The 12,361-nt window shown below is 59.8% G+C and overlaps 1 protein-coding gene across 7 annotated transcripts in view; it reads right to left on the reverse strand.

The window, feature by feature from the left end:
* PLCB3 (phospholipase C beta 3) overlaps positions 1-11,904 on the reverse strand; it is a 23,046-nt gene extending 11,142 nt beyond the window's left edge. For 3 of the 7 annotated variants that reach the window (XM_073351745.2, XM_073351744.2, XM_073351742.2), the window contains exons 1-11: positions 11,636-11,902; positions 7,788-7,865; positions 6,273-6,341; positions 5,412-5,552; positions 4,748-4,827; positions 4,448-4,501; positions 4,055-4,130; positions 3,872-3,972; positions 3,335-3,501; positions 3,023-3,169; positions 1,165-1,322 (exon numbers count right to left, since the gene is read on the reverse strand). In XM_073351745.2, coding sequence (XP_073207846.1) covers positions 1,165-1,322; positions 3,023-3,169; positions 3,335-3,501; positions 3,872-3,972; positions 4,055-4,130; positions 4,448-4,501; positions 4,748-4,827; positions 5,412-5,552; positions 6,273-6,341; positions 7,788-7,865; positions 11,636-11,734 — 1,170 coding nt within the window. In that variant the 5' untranslated portion in view covers positions 11,735-11,902. Of the gene's footprint in view, positions 1-1,164; positions 1,323-3,022; positions 3,170-3,334; positions 3,502-3,871; positions 3,973-4,054; positions 4,131-4,447; positions 4,502-4,747; positions 4,828-5,411; positions 5,553-6,272; positions 6,342-7,787; positions 7,866-11,635 lie in introns of all 7 variants that reach the window. The other 4 variants (XM_073351746.2, XM_073351747.2, XM_073351748.2 and 1 more) reach the window with 2 other exon arrangements.
* Positions 11,905-12,361: the final 457 nt, after the last annotated feature.

The following is a 12,361-nucleotide window of genomic DNA, read 5'->3' on the forward strand; positions in this document are numbered from 1 at the left end:
TCATAAGCAAATTAGGGAGACGTGGTCTCGATTATATTACTATCAGAGGGGTTCCAAACTGGATGAAAGGCCCTACTCAAAGGACAGTTATCAATGGTTTGCTGTCAAACCGGGGAGGGGGCGGAGAAAGAGGAAAGAAGTATCCAGTGGGGTCCCACAGCTCGCCCAAGGGTCAGTCCTGGGTCCAGTACCATTCCACATTTTCAGTAATGACTTGGATAGTAGAGTGGAGAGTGTGCTCATAACATGTGCGGATGACCCCAAGCTGGGAGGGATTGCAAGCACTTTGTAGGGCAGGCTTCGAAATCAGAACGACCTTGCCAAATTAGAGAAGAGGTCTGAAATCAATGAGATGAAATTCAATAAAGACAAGTGCAGAGTATTGCACTTAGGAAACTAAAATCAGATGTACAATTACAAAATGGGGAAGACCTGGCTAGATGATTGTATAGCTGAGACGGAGCTGGGGCTGATAGTGAATCACAATTCGAATGAGTCAACAACATGATGCTATTGTGACAAAGGCTAATATAATTTGGGGGGAGGGGGTATTAACAGGTATGTCGTATGTATGACATGGGAGGTAACCGCCCTACTCTACTCAGCACTGGGGAAGCCTCAGCTGCAGTACTGTGTCCAGTTGTCCGGTTCTGGGCATCACACTTCAGGAAAGATGTGGACAAATTGGAGAGTCCAGAGGTGAGCAACAAGAATGCTAAAAGGTTTAGAAACCCTGACCTAGGAGGAAAGGTTAAAAACACTGGGCTTGTTTAGTCATGAGAAAAGAAGACTGAGGGGACCTGCTAACAGTCTTCCAATATGTTAAGGGCTGCTATAAAGAGAATGGGGATCAATTGTTCTCTATCACCCCTGAAGGCAGGACCCTAATGGACTTGATCTGCAGCAAGGGACATTTAGGCCAGATGCGAGACAGAACTGTCGGACTCTAAGGGTACCTCAGCTCTGGGACAGGCCTCCCAGGGAGGTTGGACTCCCCTTCACTGGAGGTATTTAAGAACCGGTTGGGCAAACTCCTGCCAGGGAGGGTCGATGTTTATTGGTCCTGCTTCAGCACAAGGGGCCGGACTTGGTGGCCTCTTGTGGCCCCTCCAGCCCCACAACTCTGGGAGCAGGGGAGGGTCCCAGGGGTGCGTCGGTCAGCACCTTGAAAGGGATCTCGGTTGTCATGGTGAAGCCGTGCGTGATGAAGGGCTCTTCGTCCTGGGGCCGCCCCTTCCAGCAGTCAAGTTCGATGCAGCGGCAGCCACTCAGCAGCACCTGGCGATACATCTCCACCGAGGAGTTCCCCGTCAGCTGGCCCGCTGGGGCAGGGAGGGACAGGTGTCAGCCATCAGCACCCCATGGACGCCCTGACCCTCCCAGACTCCAAACGCACAGACCCCCGCCCATACATACAGACCCCCGGCACACAGCCCTGACCCCGTAAACCCACCCATGCCACAGACCCCCACCCAACCCTCATACTCAACTCACAGACCCCCAGCCCGCCCATACGGACCCTCAGCGCACAGTCCTGACCCTGCAAACCCCATACTCAATTTACAGATCCCCGCCCTGTCCATATATACAGACCCCCCAGCACACAGCCCTGACCCCACCCAAACAACACAAACACAAACCCATTGATCCCCAACCCCCAGACCCTTCCACGTGCACACCCACCTCGCATGCTTGTCCCCCCTCCCCCGCCAACTACCACCACAGGGAGGAGGAACAGGGGTCTATGAGGGGGGATGTGCTAGGGCCATCCCTAGGGACGCCGGGGGTCCCCCAGACCATCTTGGCAGTTGCAGAGCTCAGAGCGTGCTAGGGGATAGCCTCCCCAATACCTGCAAGGTAGGTGTTGTGGAAGGGGTTGATGGGGGGGCAGTTTGGGCCCCCCCGCACCTGTGAGGTAGGTTTTGTGGGAGGAGTTGATGGAGGGGTGGTTCGGGGACCCACACCCCTATCTGTGAGGGAGGGGTTGATGGGGGTTGCCCGTACCTGTGAAGGAGGGGTCGATGGAGGGAAGTCTGGGGGCCCCGTACCTGTGAGGTAGGTGTTGTGGGAGGGGTCGATGGGAAGTGGTTTGGGGGGGGGGGGGGAGGCCGTACCTGTGAGGTAGGTGTTGTGGGAGGGGTCAATGGGGAGTGCTTTGGGGGGGGGCATACCTGTGAGGTAGGTGTTGTGGGAGGGGTCGATGGGAAGTGGTTTGGGGGGGGGGGGAGGCCGTACCTGTGAGGTAGGTGTTGTGGGAGGGGTCAATGGGGAGTGCTTTGGGGGGGGCGTACCTGTGAGGTAGGTGTTGTGGGAGGAGTCGATGGGGAGTGCTTTGGGGGGGGGCGGAGGCCGTACCTGTGAGGTAGGTGTTGTGGGAGGGGTCAATGGGGAGTGCTTTGGGGGGGGGCGTACCTGTGAGGTAGGTGTTGCGGGAGGAGTCGATGGGGAGTGGTTTTTTTTTGGGGGGGGGGGCATACCTGTGAGGTAGGTGTTGTGGGAGGAGTCGATGGGGAGTGCTTTGGGGGGGGGCGGAGGCCGTACCTGTGAGGTAGGTGTTGTGGGAGGGGTCGATGGGGAGTGCTTTGGGGGGGGGCGTACCTGTGAGGTAGGTGTTGCGGGAGGAGTCGATGGGGAGTGGTTTTTTTTGGGGGGGGGGGCATACCTGTGAGGTAGGTGTTGTGGGAGGAGTCGATGGGGAGTGCTTTGGGGGGGGGGCGGAGGCCGTACCTGTGAGGTAGGTGTTGTGGGAGGGGTCAATGGGGAGTGCTTTGGGGGGGGCGTACCTGTGAGGTAGGTGTTGTGGGAGGAGTCGATGGGGAGTGCTTTGGGGGGGGCGGGGGGCGTACCTGTGAGGTAGGTGTTGTGGGAGGGGTCAATGGGGAGTGCTTTGGGGGGGGGCGTACCTGTGAGGTAGGTGTTGTGGGAGGGGTCAATGGGGAGTGCTTTGGGGGGGGCGGGGGGCGTACCTGTGAGGTAGGTGTTGTGGGAGGGGTCAATGGGGAGTGCTTTGGGGGGGGCGTACCTGTGAGGTAGGTGTTGTGGGAGGAGTTGATGAAGTAGCTGCTCAGTGGCTGGCTCATGTCGTCGCTCAGGTCCAGCTTTTCAGGGGGGACGATGCTGTTCTCCTCCCCCCCGAGGTAGCGCCCGAACCCCTCCATGGACATCTGGTCTGGGGGGCAGGAGGTTAGTGAGGATGACCAGCCCACAGCAGGGTGCCCAGTCCTTCCCACCCCCCTACTGCCATTCCCCTCCCCAGTCTCCCTCAGCTCTGTGCCAGGGTTCCCCGCCAACCCTGCCACTCCCCACTAGCTCTCCCCGCCCCCGCGGGGCTCACCACGCTCCAGGAACTGGCGGTTGGGCTCGTACTTGTCGATCAGCTGGCGCACCTGGGCACAGCTAAGAGGGGGGTATAGCACCTCATTCAGCCGTGGGTCCCGCTGCCGCTGGTTGATGAAATCCATCAGCTGATCCAGGCTCAGGTAGGGTTTCCCCTTCGCCCCACTGTGGGAGGCAGAGATGTTACCCACCAGGCAACACCCTCCACAGGCAACCTCACCCCCACAGCACCCCCCATTTGGCAGATCACTGCCATCCCAGTTAGCTGCTGAACCCCCCTCCTCCAACCTCCCTGGTGGCTGGGACCCTTCCTTCTTCACCCCACAAACACACATAACCCCACCCCCTGCAACATCCCCAGTGCCACCCCGCCAGACAATGAACCCTCTCCAGATACCCTCAGCAGGTTCCACCCTGCCCCCGATTCCCAGACTTCCCCCTGCTCCTGACAGTGGACCCTCTGCTGCAGCCCCAAGGTCATGCCCCAGACACGGGCCCACCCTCCCAGCAGCACCCCCGGGGGGCTGGCACTCACATCTCCAGCAGGATTTTGTCAATGTCAGGCCGCAGACAGAGCTTGTTCAGGAAGCGCTCAAAGATCTCCAGGGTGAACTCGTCCGGCTTGATTGACTCGCTCTGAGGGGAATAACAAGGGTGCACGTCAGTCACTGGGGGACACAAGGCAGCTGGGGCGGGTGGCTGGTGGGGAGGGACGTACCCGATTGAAGTTAAGGCCACAGGACTCCAGAGCTGTCTCCACACGCTTCTTATCGGCCGAGAACATCTTCAGGATGCTGGGGAGACAGGAGAGCGGGAATCCTGCGGTTCGGACTAAGGGGCACCAGCAGAGCAAGGGTTGGAGGGGCAGGCTGTGGGGTGGGACTGAGGGACACCAGCAGCGCTCAAGTTGTGTTTGGGGGGGGTGCTGTGGGTCAGGATTGAGGGGCACCAGCAGAGCAGTAGTTGGAGTGGGGCTGTGAGTCGGGACTGAGGGGCACCAGCAGAGCTCATCTTCAGTCAGGGAGTTTGGAAACAACACCCATGGGCCTGGTGGGGCCCTGGCTGCTCCCTACTACAGTAAAGGGAGCAGGAGGTAGGGCGGGAAACTTACTTCTTCACTGGGATCCGGCTCTCCTGGTTCACCTGGAGTTTGAGCCGGGTGTAGCTGAGGGATGGAAACAAGACAGAGGTTACAGAGCAGCAAAGCCTGGCCAGACACCACTCACCATAGTCAGCTCTGGGGTGGGGTGCACGAGCTGTTTATACAGAGATCCCTTGCCCAGTGTTGGGATGCACATGCTTCTGGGGCTGCGTATGGGAATCCCCTTCCTGGTACTGGGATGCAGCCACCTCTAGAGTAGGGCACACAAGCTATTTATATAGGGACCCCTTGCCCAATGCGAAGACGTACGTTTTCTGCAGGAAGGTGTTGCGAGACGCATTTTGGGCCAGAATGTTCATAGCCAGTTTGAACAGCTCCTCAGTCCAGACCTGGAAGGAACAGTGTGGGGGAAAAGAGATGAGAGACTGTAGGGCTGCTGCCCCCTTCCTCCCTGTGTCAAGGATGCCCTCTCCCCCACCCATCAGTGAGCCAACAGGGTGCACTCCCATGGGACAGTTTCTAGGCACCACCCTGCCCTGACCCCATCTGAGACGCACCCTCCAGTCTCAACAACCCCCAGCCATCCACTACCCTACCCTTCTCCATTTCCAGGATCTCTCACACATTGCTGATTACCCTGCTCGGTCTCCAAGGCCAACCCCCTCCCCCATGGACTCCCCTCCATTCCCCCCTACCCCGTACTGTCCCCCGTGTCCTGCCCCCCCCATGCCTCGTTGCTTACTCCCCACTCATCTTCCCTCACTGGCCAGTCCCCCTCCTCACCCACATCTCCCTCCATTCCCCCAGGCACTCAACTGCCCCCCCATTCCCAGTATCTCCTTTTCCACCCACCCCTGTCAGCCCCCACTCCAACATCCCCCACGCCACAGTTGGCAACACTCCCCATTCATTCCCCCTCGCTATTGCCAACCTTGGTCCCCTGCCAGCTGCCACTCACCCACCACGCACCCACCTTGGCCACGTCCTCCTGGACTGCCATGAAGTTCAGGAAGCTGATGTTGACAAGGTCCGGGCCATGCACCACAGTCAGCAGGTTCTCCTCAGGCCGCGGCTCTGAGCCCCCCAATCCCAGCATCTCCCGCAACTTGGGGTCCTGCCATAGGTTGAGGGGGATGGTGTGAGCCAGTAATGCTCTGCCTGCCAGCAGAGAGTGCTGTAACATCACCCCCCCCCCCGCCCCCTATGAGGAGCAGCACTGGGCAGCTCAGCCAATCAGGGTTAAAACCACCCCCCACTCCAGGCCATCTCTGGGATCATGAGCCAGTGCCCGGCTCCCCTGCCGTGCCCCCGCTGTGTTTTGTAAGGTCTCCCAGCGCAGGCCAGGATTAGGCCCCCAGTGCATTATGGTAGGATCTCCCAGGCACCCTATTCCTCTCCCACATCAGGCATGGCTCCCCCACAGAAGTGAGGGGAGTGTTAGACCTAACCCTGCCCCTCACTCTCCCAGCTCCGTCCTGGAAGCTCTCTTCCCATGAGAAGGAATTTGCAGATGCTCCCTAACTGGGGCTCAGGGTGGGGCCGGAACCTAAAGAGGGAGGGGGTGGAGCTTGGTAGGGATCACTCGGCTCCCCAGCCAACCCACACTGGCCATGGGGAAGCTGGAATGGAGGACAAGGTTCCTTATTGTAGGGTCTCCCTTGCAGGGGGCGGCATGCACCAGTTTATTATTGAAGAGTCTCCCTCCATCCCCTCTCTTTTGTTGTCGTAGGGCATCTCCCTGCATGTGAGGAGGGTGGGCTACAGGCACCAGTTTGTGATTGTACGGTCTCTTCACCCCCACTCTCAGCAGGTCCTGGCAGAGCCTCTCCCTCACCTTTGGAATTCTGGCATAGCGCCCAGTCCGCGTGTCTCGAATGGAGCTGATGTCCAAGATGTCAACTTCCTGCCAGGGACAAAAAGGGGGGTGGGGGGAGATGCCCCTTAGAGCTGGAGCAGTGCCAGAGGTGGGGTGGGGAGGAGTTCCTGCCTAACGGTCCAGGCTCTGGGCACCAATCCCAGCCACATGTAAAGCAGCTGCCAAGGAACTGCTGCTGGGGGAATCCCTGCTGCATCTCCTCCTCCCTCCACGATCCTGTACGCACCCTCGGCACAGGAGGGCAGGGACACTAGGACAGAAAATGGGGGGATGACACAGGCTAGGGGGCTATGTGGATCCAGGAGTAAGGAAAGCTTAGGAGACGGACCATCTGGGGCCTGGAGGAGGGAGACAGCCCCACCCCTTGGGGTGTGCGGGCGGCAGTGGGGGGGCATTTCCTGTGTGAGGCCTGGGTGGCTGTGCTGGAGGGTCATGGGAAAGGGCAGAGAGGGAGAGGGGCCAAGCCAGAAACGCTCTCCCCCACATCCCCTCCCATGGCGTGCGTGCGGGGTGGGGGGGAGAAACTACAGCAAAGCTTGGAACCTGCCCACCCTTTGTAGCTGAGAGAAGTACAAGAATTTCCACACAGTCCCTTCAGAGGGGACGTACTGCAGCCACCCCCACCCCCCAGCCAGCCACCAGGAGGTGTCTCAAAACTAGCCGCCCTTGGGAAACCAGCCCTTGGGAAACCAACGTAATTCAACACAGGGGCCGGAGAGCAGCAAGAGTGAAGGGGCAGGGTGGGGGGGAACCTGGAATGCAGACTGAATCAAATTAGACTCTCCCACCACTCAGCACCCCCCAGTTCTGCCCTTCCCACCTCTACTCTCTCCCCCACCCCATCCCACTACCCCCAACCCTCTGCCTCCCTCCCCCCCTCCGCAAGTACCACCCCCTTCTAAGAATGTATCAACACCATAAATCAGAGTGTGGGGGTGGGGCACGCTGGGGAGACAAGACTGGGGGAAGGAGGGCTCACCCCCAAACTGAACCTGGCGAGGGAGGGGGCAGGCAGGTGACCGCCCCTTGGCACCACCCCAGCAAATTCCTGCTAAACAGGCCTGGTGAGCAAGTGACCCAGCCTCCTAGGCCAGCTCCAGGAGAGCAGCAGCAAGCTGGCTGAACTCTTGGATATTGCAACCCCAGCGTGTCCCAGCAGGGGGCACTGTGGGGTATGGGGTGGGACCACCAGCTGTGGGGGGTGCTCCCATCCAGTGCTGGCCTCTGTCAGCAGGGGGCGCCATAGGAAGGACTGGCTGGGAAGAAGTGGGGGATGGCTGACAGACATTTCCGGCCATGGGGCCTTTCCCGTCTTGCTCCCTGGCTGACCTCGATAAGGGCAGGGAAAGTGCCATGTGTTTCCGGGCTCTGTCATCTCAGCAGGGCTCGATGAGGACGTGGGGGGGGCGGGGGGAGGAGGCAGAAACCAGCCTCAGCTCAGGCCATGCGATACAAGTGCTGCCAGGGCCCTACCATGTGGGGTGCGTTCCAGTAGAGGAAGAATCCCAAGGGGTCAACCCGCAGCGTCACCAGGGTCTGGGTTGTTGGCTCCTGGGGGCAGAGAGAGGAAGGAGTGTCAGTGCAACTGGCTCTGTTCCTGATCCTGACCCGCACCCACCCTGCCAGCCCAGCCCTGGGCTCTTCCCTCCCCCAAATAGCTCTGCCGGTGCCCCTCAACCCCAACCCATGGCCCCCAACTACCCCAGGCCTGGGCTCTATCCACCCCCCAGCTCTGCCAGTGCACCTCAATCCCAACCCACAGCCCCCTGCTATCCCAGCCCTGCCGGGCCCCCTCCCCCCACAGCTCTGCCAGTGCCCCTCAACCCCAACTCACAGCCCCCTGCTATCCCAGGCCTTGGTTCCCCCATTCCCTGGCCCCAGCTCTGCTGATGCCCCTCAATCCCTACCCACTGCCCCCCATGTAGTTTGGCTGGTTTGAGGCCAAAGCTTACTCTGGTGACTTTCCTGCACATGCCTATCCCTCCGGATGCTTAGTGCCCCTCAGCTCTGTGGAGTCCCAGATCTTATTACATGCAGGTATTTCTGGCAGGGGTGGGCACATGGGGATTATCAGCCGGGTGAGGGGACAGGGGAGCCCTGGCCTGGAAGCTCTAGTGGGGGGGAATTAGCCATGGGCAGAGGGTGGGGGAGCCCTGGCCTGGGAGTTCTAGAGTGTGTGGGGGGGAGGGGGGAAATTAGCCATGAGCAGGGGGTGGGTGAACCCTGGTCTGGGGGTCCAGGACCTGCAGTGCTGGTGGCAATCCACAGTGAGGGCCTCTCCAAGCCCAGGCACCCCCCATATGGAGCTGTGAATGCATCCTAAGCAGAGAGCACTACCTATCCCAGGTCACCCCTCCCCCAGCAAGGCAGGGCACTCCCCCAGACCTAACTAGGTCTCCCTCCCCCACATGAGAGCATCTTATAGCCCTACCCCAGGGATCAGACACTGGGAGGACATGGTGGGTGTTATTAACTCCTCTCGCTTGGAGAGGCCCCTTGGCTCCCATCCTGGCTCCCCAGGAGCCAGGATTCCCCCTAGGCAGTGCATTGTTCAAGTGTGAAGGGGGGTAGGAAATCAATGGAGACCTGATGTGCTTCTTGGTCAATGGCCCCTCTGTGCTGCTGGCTTAAATGCAGAGAGTCGGGGGAGGGGGAGTCAAGAGCCAAAACAGACTAGAGAGAGACTGGGACACAATGGGAGCTCTTGGCTACTCCAGGCCAAAATCATCCAGCAGGGGGCACTGTAGGAAGCAGGGCAGGAGGTGGCTGTGGGGGGAGCTCCCAGCTGCTCCAGCCCGGCCCCTCCCAGCGGAGGATGCAGCCGGGAGCATTTGCTGAGGGGATGGGGGCTCAGACAGCACCTGTTCACAAGGGAAAGACCTTAGACCCCAGATTCAGCTGCAATAAAACAGCATCACAAAGCTGCTCATGCCCCAGGACTTTGCCCCAGAGTGGTGCAAAGGGAGTGCCCAACCCCCCAGCCTTCCTAGTACCACCCGTCCCCGGCACTGCCTGGCACCTGCCTAGCTTTGAACTTACAAGGCATGATCTGACACAGCTGCACATCTGAGAGAGCAGGGGCTGTGGGTCAGGGGCACCAGCAAAGCTTGGTGGGGGAGCCCAGGGCTGGGATTGCAGGGGGATGAGAATCGGGGCTGAGGGGTACCAGCAGAGCTGGGGCACTGGGAGGGAGGGGCCCTGGGAGGCACCTTGTGGACTTGGCCTGGCCACACTCACAGCTAGTCGGGAAGTGGCTGGGGGGTGGAGCAGTGCTTGGCCAAGGACCTAGGAGCTTGTTTCTCTGAGCTGCGCAAACACAGTTAGGATTTCACATCCCAGAGCGAAAAAGAAGGGGGGATGCCAGTGCTGGGGGAGGGGGAGTCAGAGAACAAGAGGGCTGGGATCAGGAGACACCTCCCCACCTCCATCCCTAAATCTGGTCCTCCAGGGAAAAGGGGTTTCTCAGTCCTGGCTCTAAGGGCTTCTAACCTGCTGCCATGTCCCAGCCCAGAGGCGGCTGCACCTCAGTACTAAGCCCACGTGTGTGCGTGGGGGGGGCTTGGATAAGGCCAGCTCTCAGCCTCCTTCACACCATCCGAATCTGCCCTGGCAACACCCAATTACAGTGTGAGCTGGGCACCCCAGGATGTCAGGGGTGAATGGGACACCCTGCTACGGGGTGGGGTGCTCAAGGCAGGGGAGGTTAACCTTCAACTGCATAACCTCTGCTGTTCTTCCACCTCCCAATAACGAGGACAGATGCACATGGAGATGTGAACCCAGGTGTCTGGGACCCTTTGCTGCCGTCACTAAGGGTTCCAAAGCAGTGCTCAACTCAATCAAACCAACCCGTGGGGGGATGACTACAGGTCAGGACTGAGGGGCTCCTGCAGAGCTGGGTGGAGCCCAGGGCTGGGATAGCAAAGGGAGGAGGGTCAGGATGGAGGGATAGTCAGGACTGTTTCTATGCCTCACTAGATGGGGGTCTCTTACCCCCCACATCTTTATCCCCTGATGGGGTCCTCTCTTTTCCACCTCCCACTTCCTTCTTTGGTTTTGGGGGCTGAGCTCCAAGCCACTGGGGAATTGCTGGGCCTGAGATTGCGAATCTAGCTGGTGTGGGGAGGAGGAGCCAGTGAGATCCTATCACTGCCCTGGGGTCAGGGAGCAGGTGGGTGTTGTCCCCCCAAACTGCAAGCCTCAGGACAGGCACAAAATTCTCCCCCACACATGCAGTCCCATTGGCCTAACTGAAGTTTCCCCCAAAATTAGAAATCAAACTACACCCATGCCTGGGGTCTTCCCCAAAATTCCTCCCCTTTCCTAGGATGCAGGGGCTCGGTGGACCCCCTCTGGAGGGATGCAGGAAGGAACTGGTGTACAAAGTGTGGGGGTATGTGCTGGGAGTGAATGGTGGGGCTGTCCGTAGGGGTCAAGCAGAGAAATCTGAAGGTCCAGGGGGCAGCAGTGATAGGAAGTTTGGGGGGGCTCAACAGAGTCCTTTCCTTGCAAGCCGACTGGATAGTTTGGAGTACAATGCAGGGGGGCTTCAGAGGGCAGGTATGGCAATTTTGGGTAGCTGAGTGAGGCTTTTGGGGGGCACAGGGCAGAGTCTGGGATGCCTGAGCAGGGCATTAGGAAGCTAAACAAGGGGCACAGAGGAATCCCTCTGTAGATCTGGGGTACATGGCAATGCACTGTCCCCAAAGGGGATGCAGGAGGGAGGCAAGAAAGACCAGCTGCGTTGGGGGCTGGGGAGGATGGGAGTGTCTCCCCCAAAATGTCTCCCCAGTATAATTTCCTCCCACTCTATGTCCCTCACTACTGCCAGGCTGCTATATGGGGTCCTCAGGATATTGAGGGGCTTTCTCCTGGTGGGAGTGATGTTGAGGATCTCCCTCCTCGCGGGGGACTTCCCAGGAAGGAGACAGGAGGTGCATGGGGGCTCTCCTCTTCAGGGGAAGGGAGTGCAGGGGGATCTAGGTACATAGGGGGAGATCTGTCCTCCAGAGAGGGAAGTGCCTAGGGGAACTCTCCAGAGGGATGCTGGGAGGAATACAGGGGCTGTGGGAAACCTCTCTCCCTGGTCAGGAGCAAGAGGTGGAGGGAGGGACGTGGGTGGTGTGTGTGGCTATCTCCCGCGGGGGGGGGGGGGGGGAATCAGGTGCAGGTAGTTTCCCGGGCTGGGGGGCGGTCTCTCCGGGGGAAATCCCCGGCTGCAAGGGTCTCCCGGCCTGGAGGGCGGGTGCAGGGATCTCCCGGGAAGGGACAGGACAGGACTCTCCTGGGACAGGCGAGGGTGTCTTTCTCCCCCGACTCACCTCGTCCCATTTGATGAACTTGCTGCCCCGGATCAGGGTCTCGGGGACCCGCAGCGGCTCCAGTTGCAGCGCGTGGACCCCCGGGCGCGCCCCGGCCATGGCTGCACCCAGCGCCCCGGGACACCCAGCCTAGCTACTTCGGCCTCTCCTGCAAGGGCTGCGGGAGGGGCGGGCACAGGCGCGGGGGTGGGGCTGGCCGAAGAGAGCCTTAAAGAAACAGCCACCGCCCCCAACCCCTCCGGAGGGGGTGCTGCCACTTTAAGAAAAGGGAGGGGGCAGAGAATGGGGGTGGGTGGGGCGCTGGCCCTTTAAGAGACTGCGAGGACTGAGCGACAGGCCCTTTAAGAGATTGGCGGAGGAGCGGGGGGGGAGAGAAGAAATATCCTCTTCCTCCCTAGGGAGGGGCAACTTCTTAAAGGGACAGCCGCCCCGGAACAGAGGGAAGGTTTTGCAGCGTTATTAGCTCAGGAACATTGACTGGAAGCGCATCACAGAAGTACCAGCCTCCAGAAAGGCTTCCCCCTCCCCCACCTCCTTCCAGAGGTGGGGCCTGGAGAGAGACCCTACAATAACAAACCATCTGGTGCTCCAATGAGACCACAGCTCTGATCCCTGCAGCACAGCACCCTCTAGTGCCAAACTGGGGCATTGGGGCCAATACTGACTGCGTGGGGAACGTGCCCCCCTATTGAGCTTGCACAGCGCCCCCAACACGGTGCGGGGATA

Source organism: Lepidochelys kempii, chromosome 7, assembly GCF_965140285.1.
Source record: "Lepidochelys kempii isolate rLepKem1 chromosome 7, rLepKem1.hap1, whole genome shotgun sequence".
NCBI lineage: Eukaryota > Metazoa > Chordata > Testudines > Cheloniidae > Lepidochelys > Lepidochelys kempii.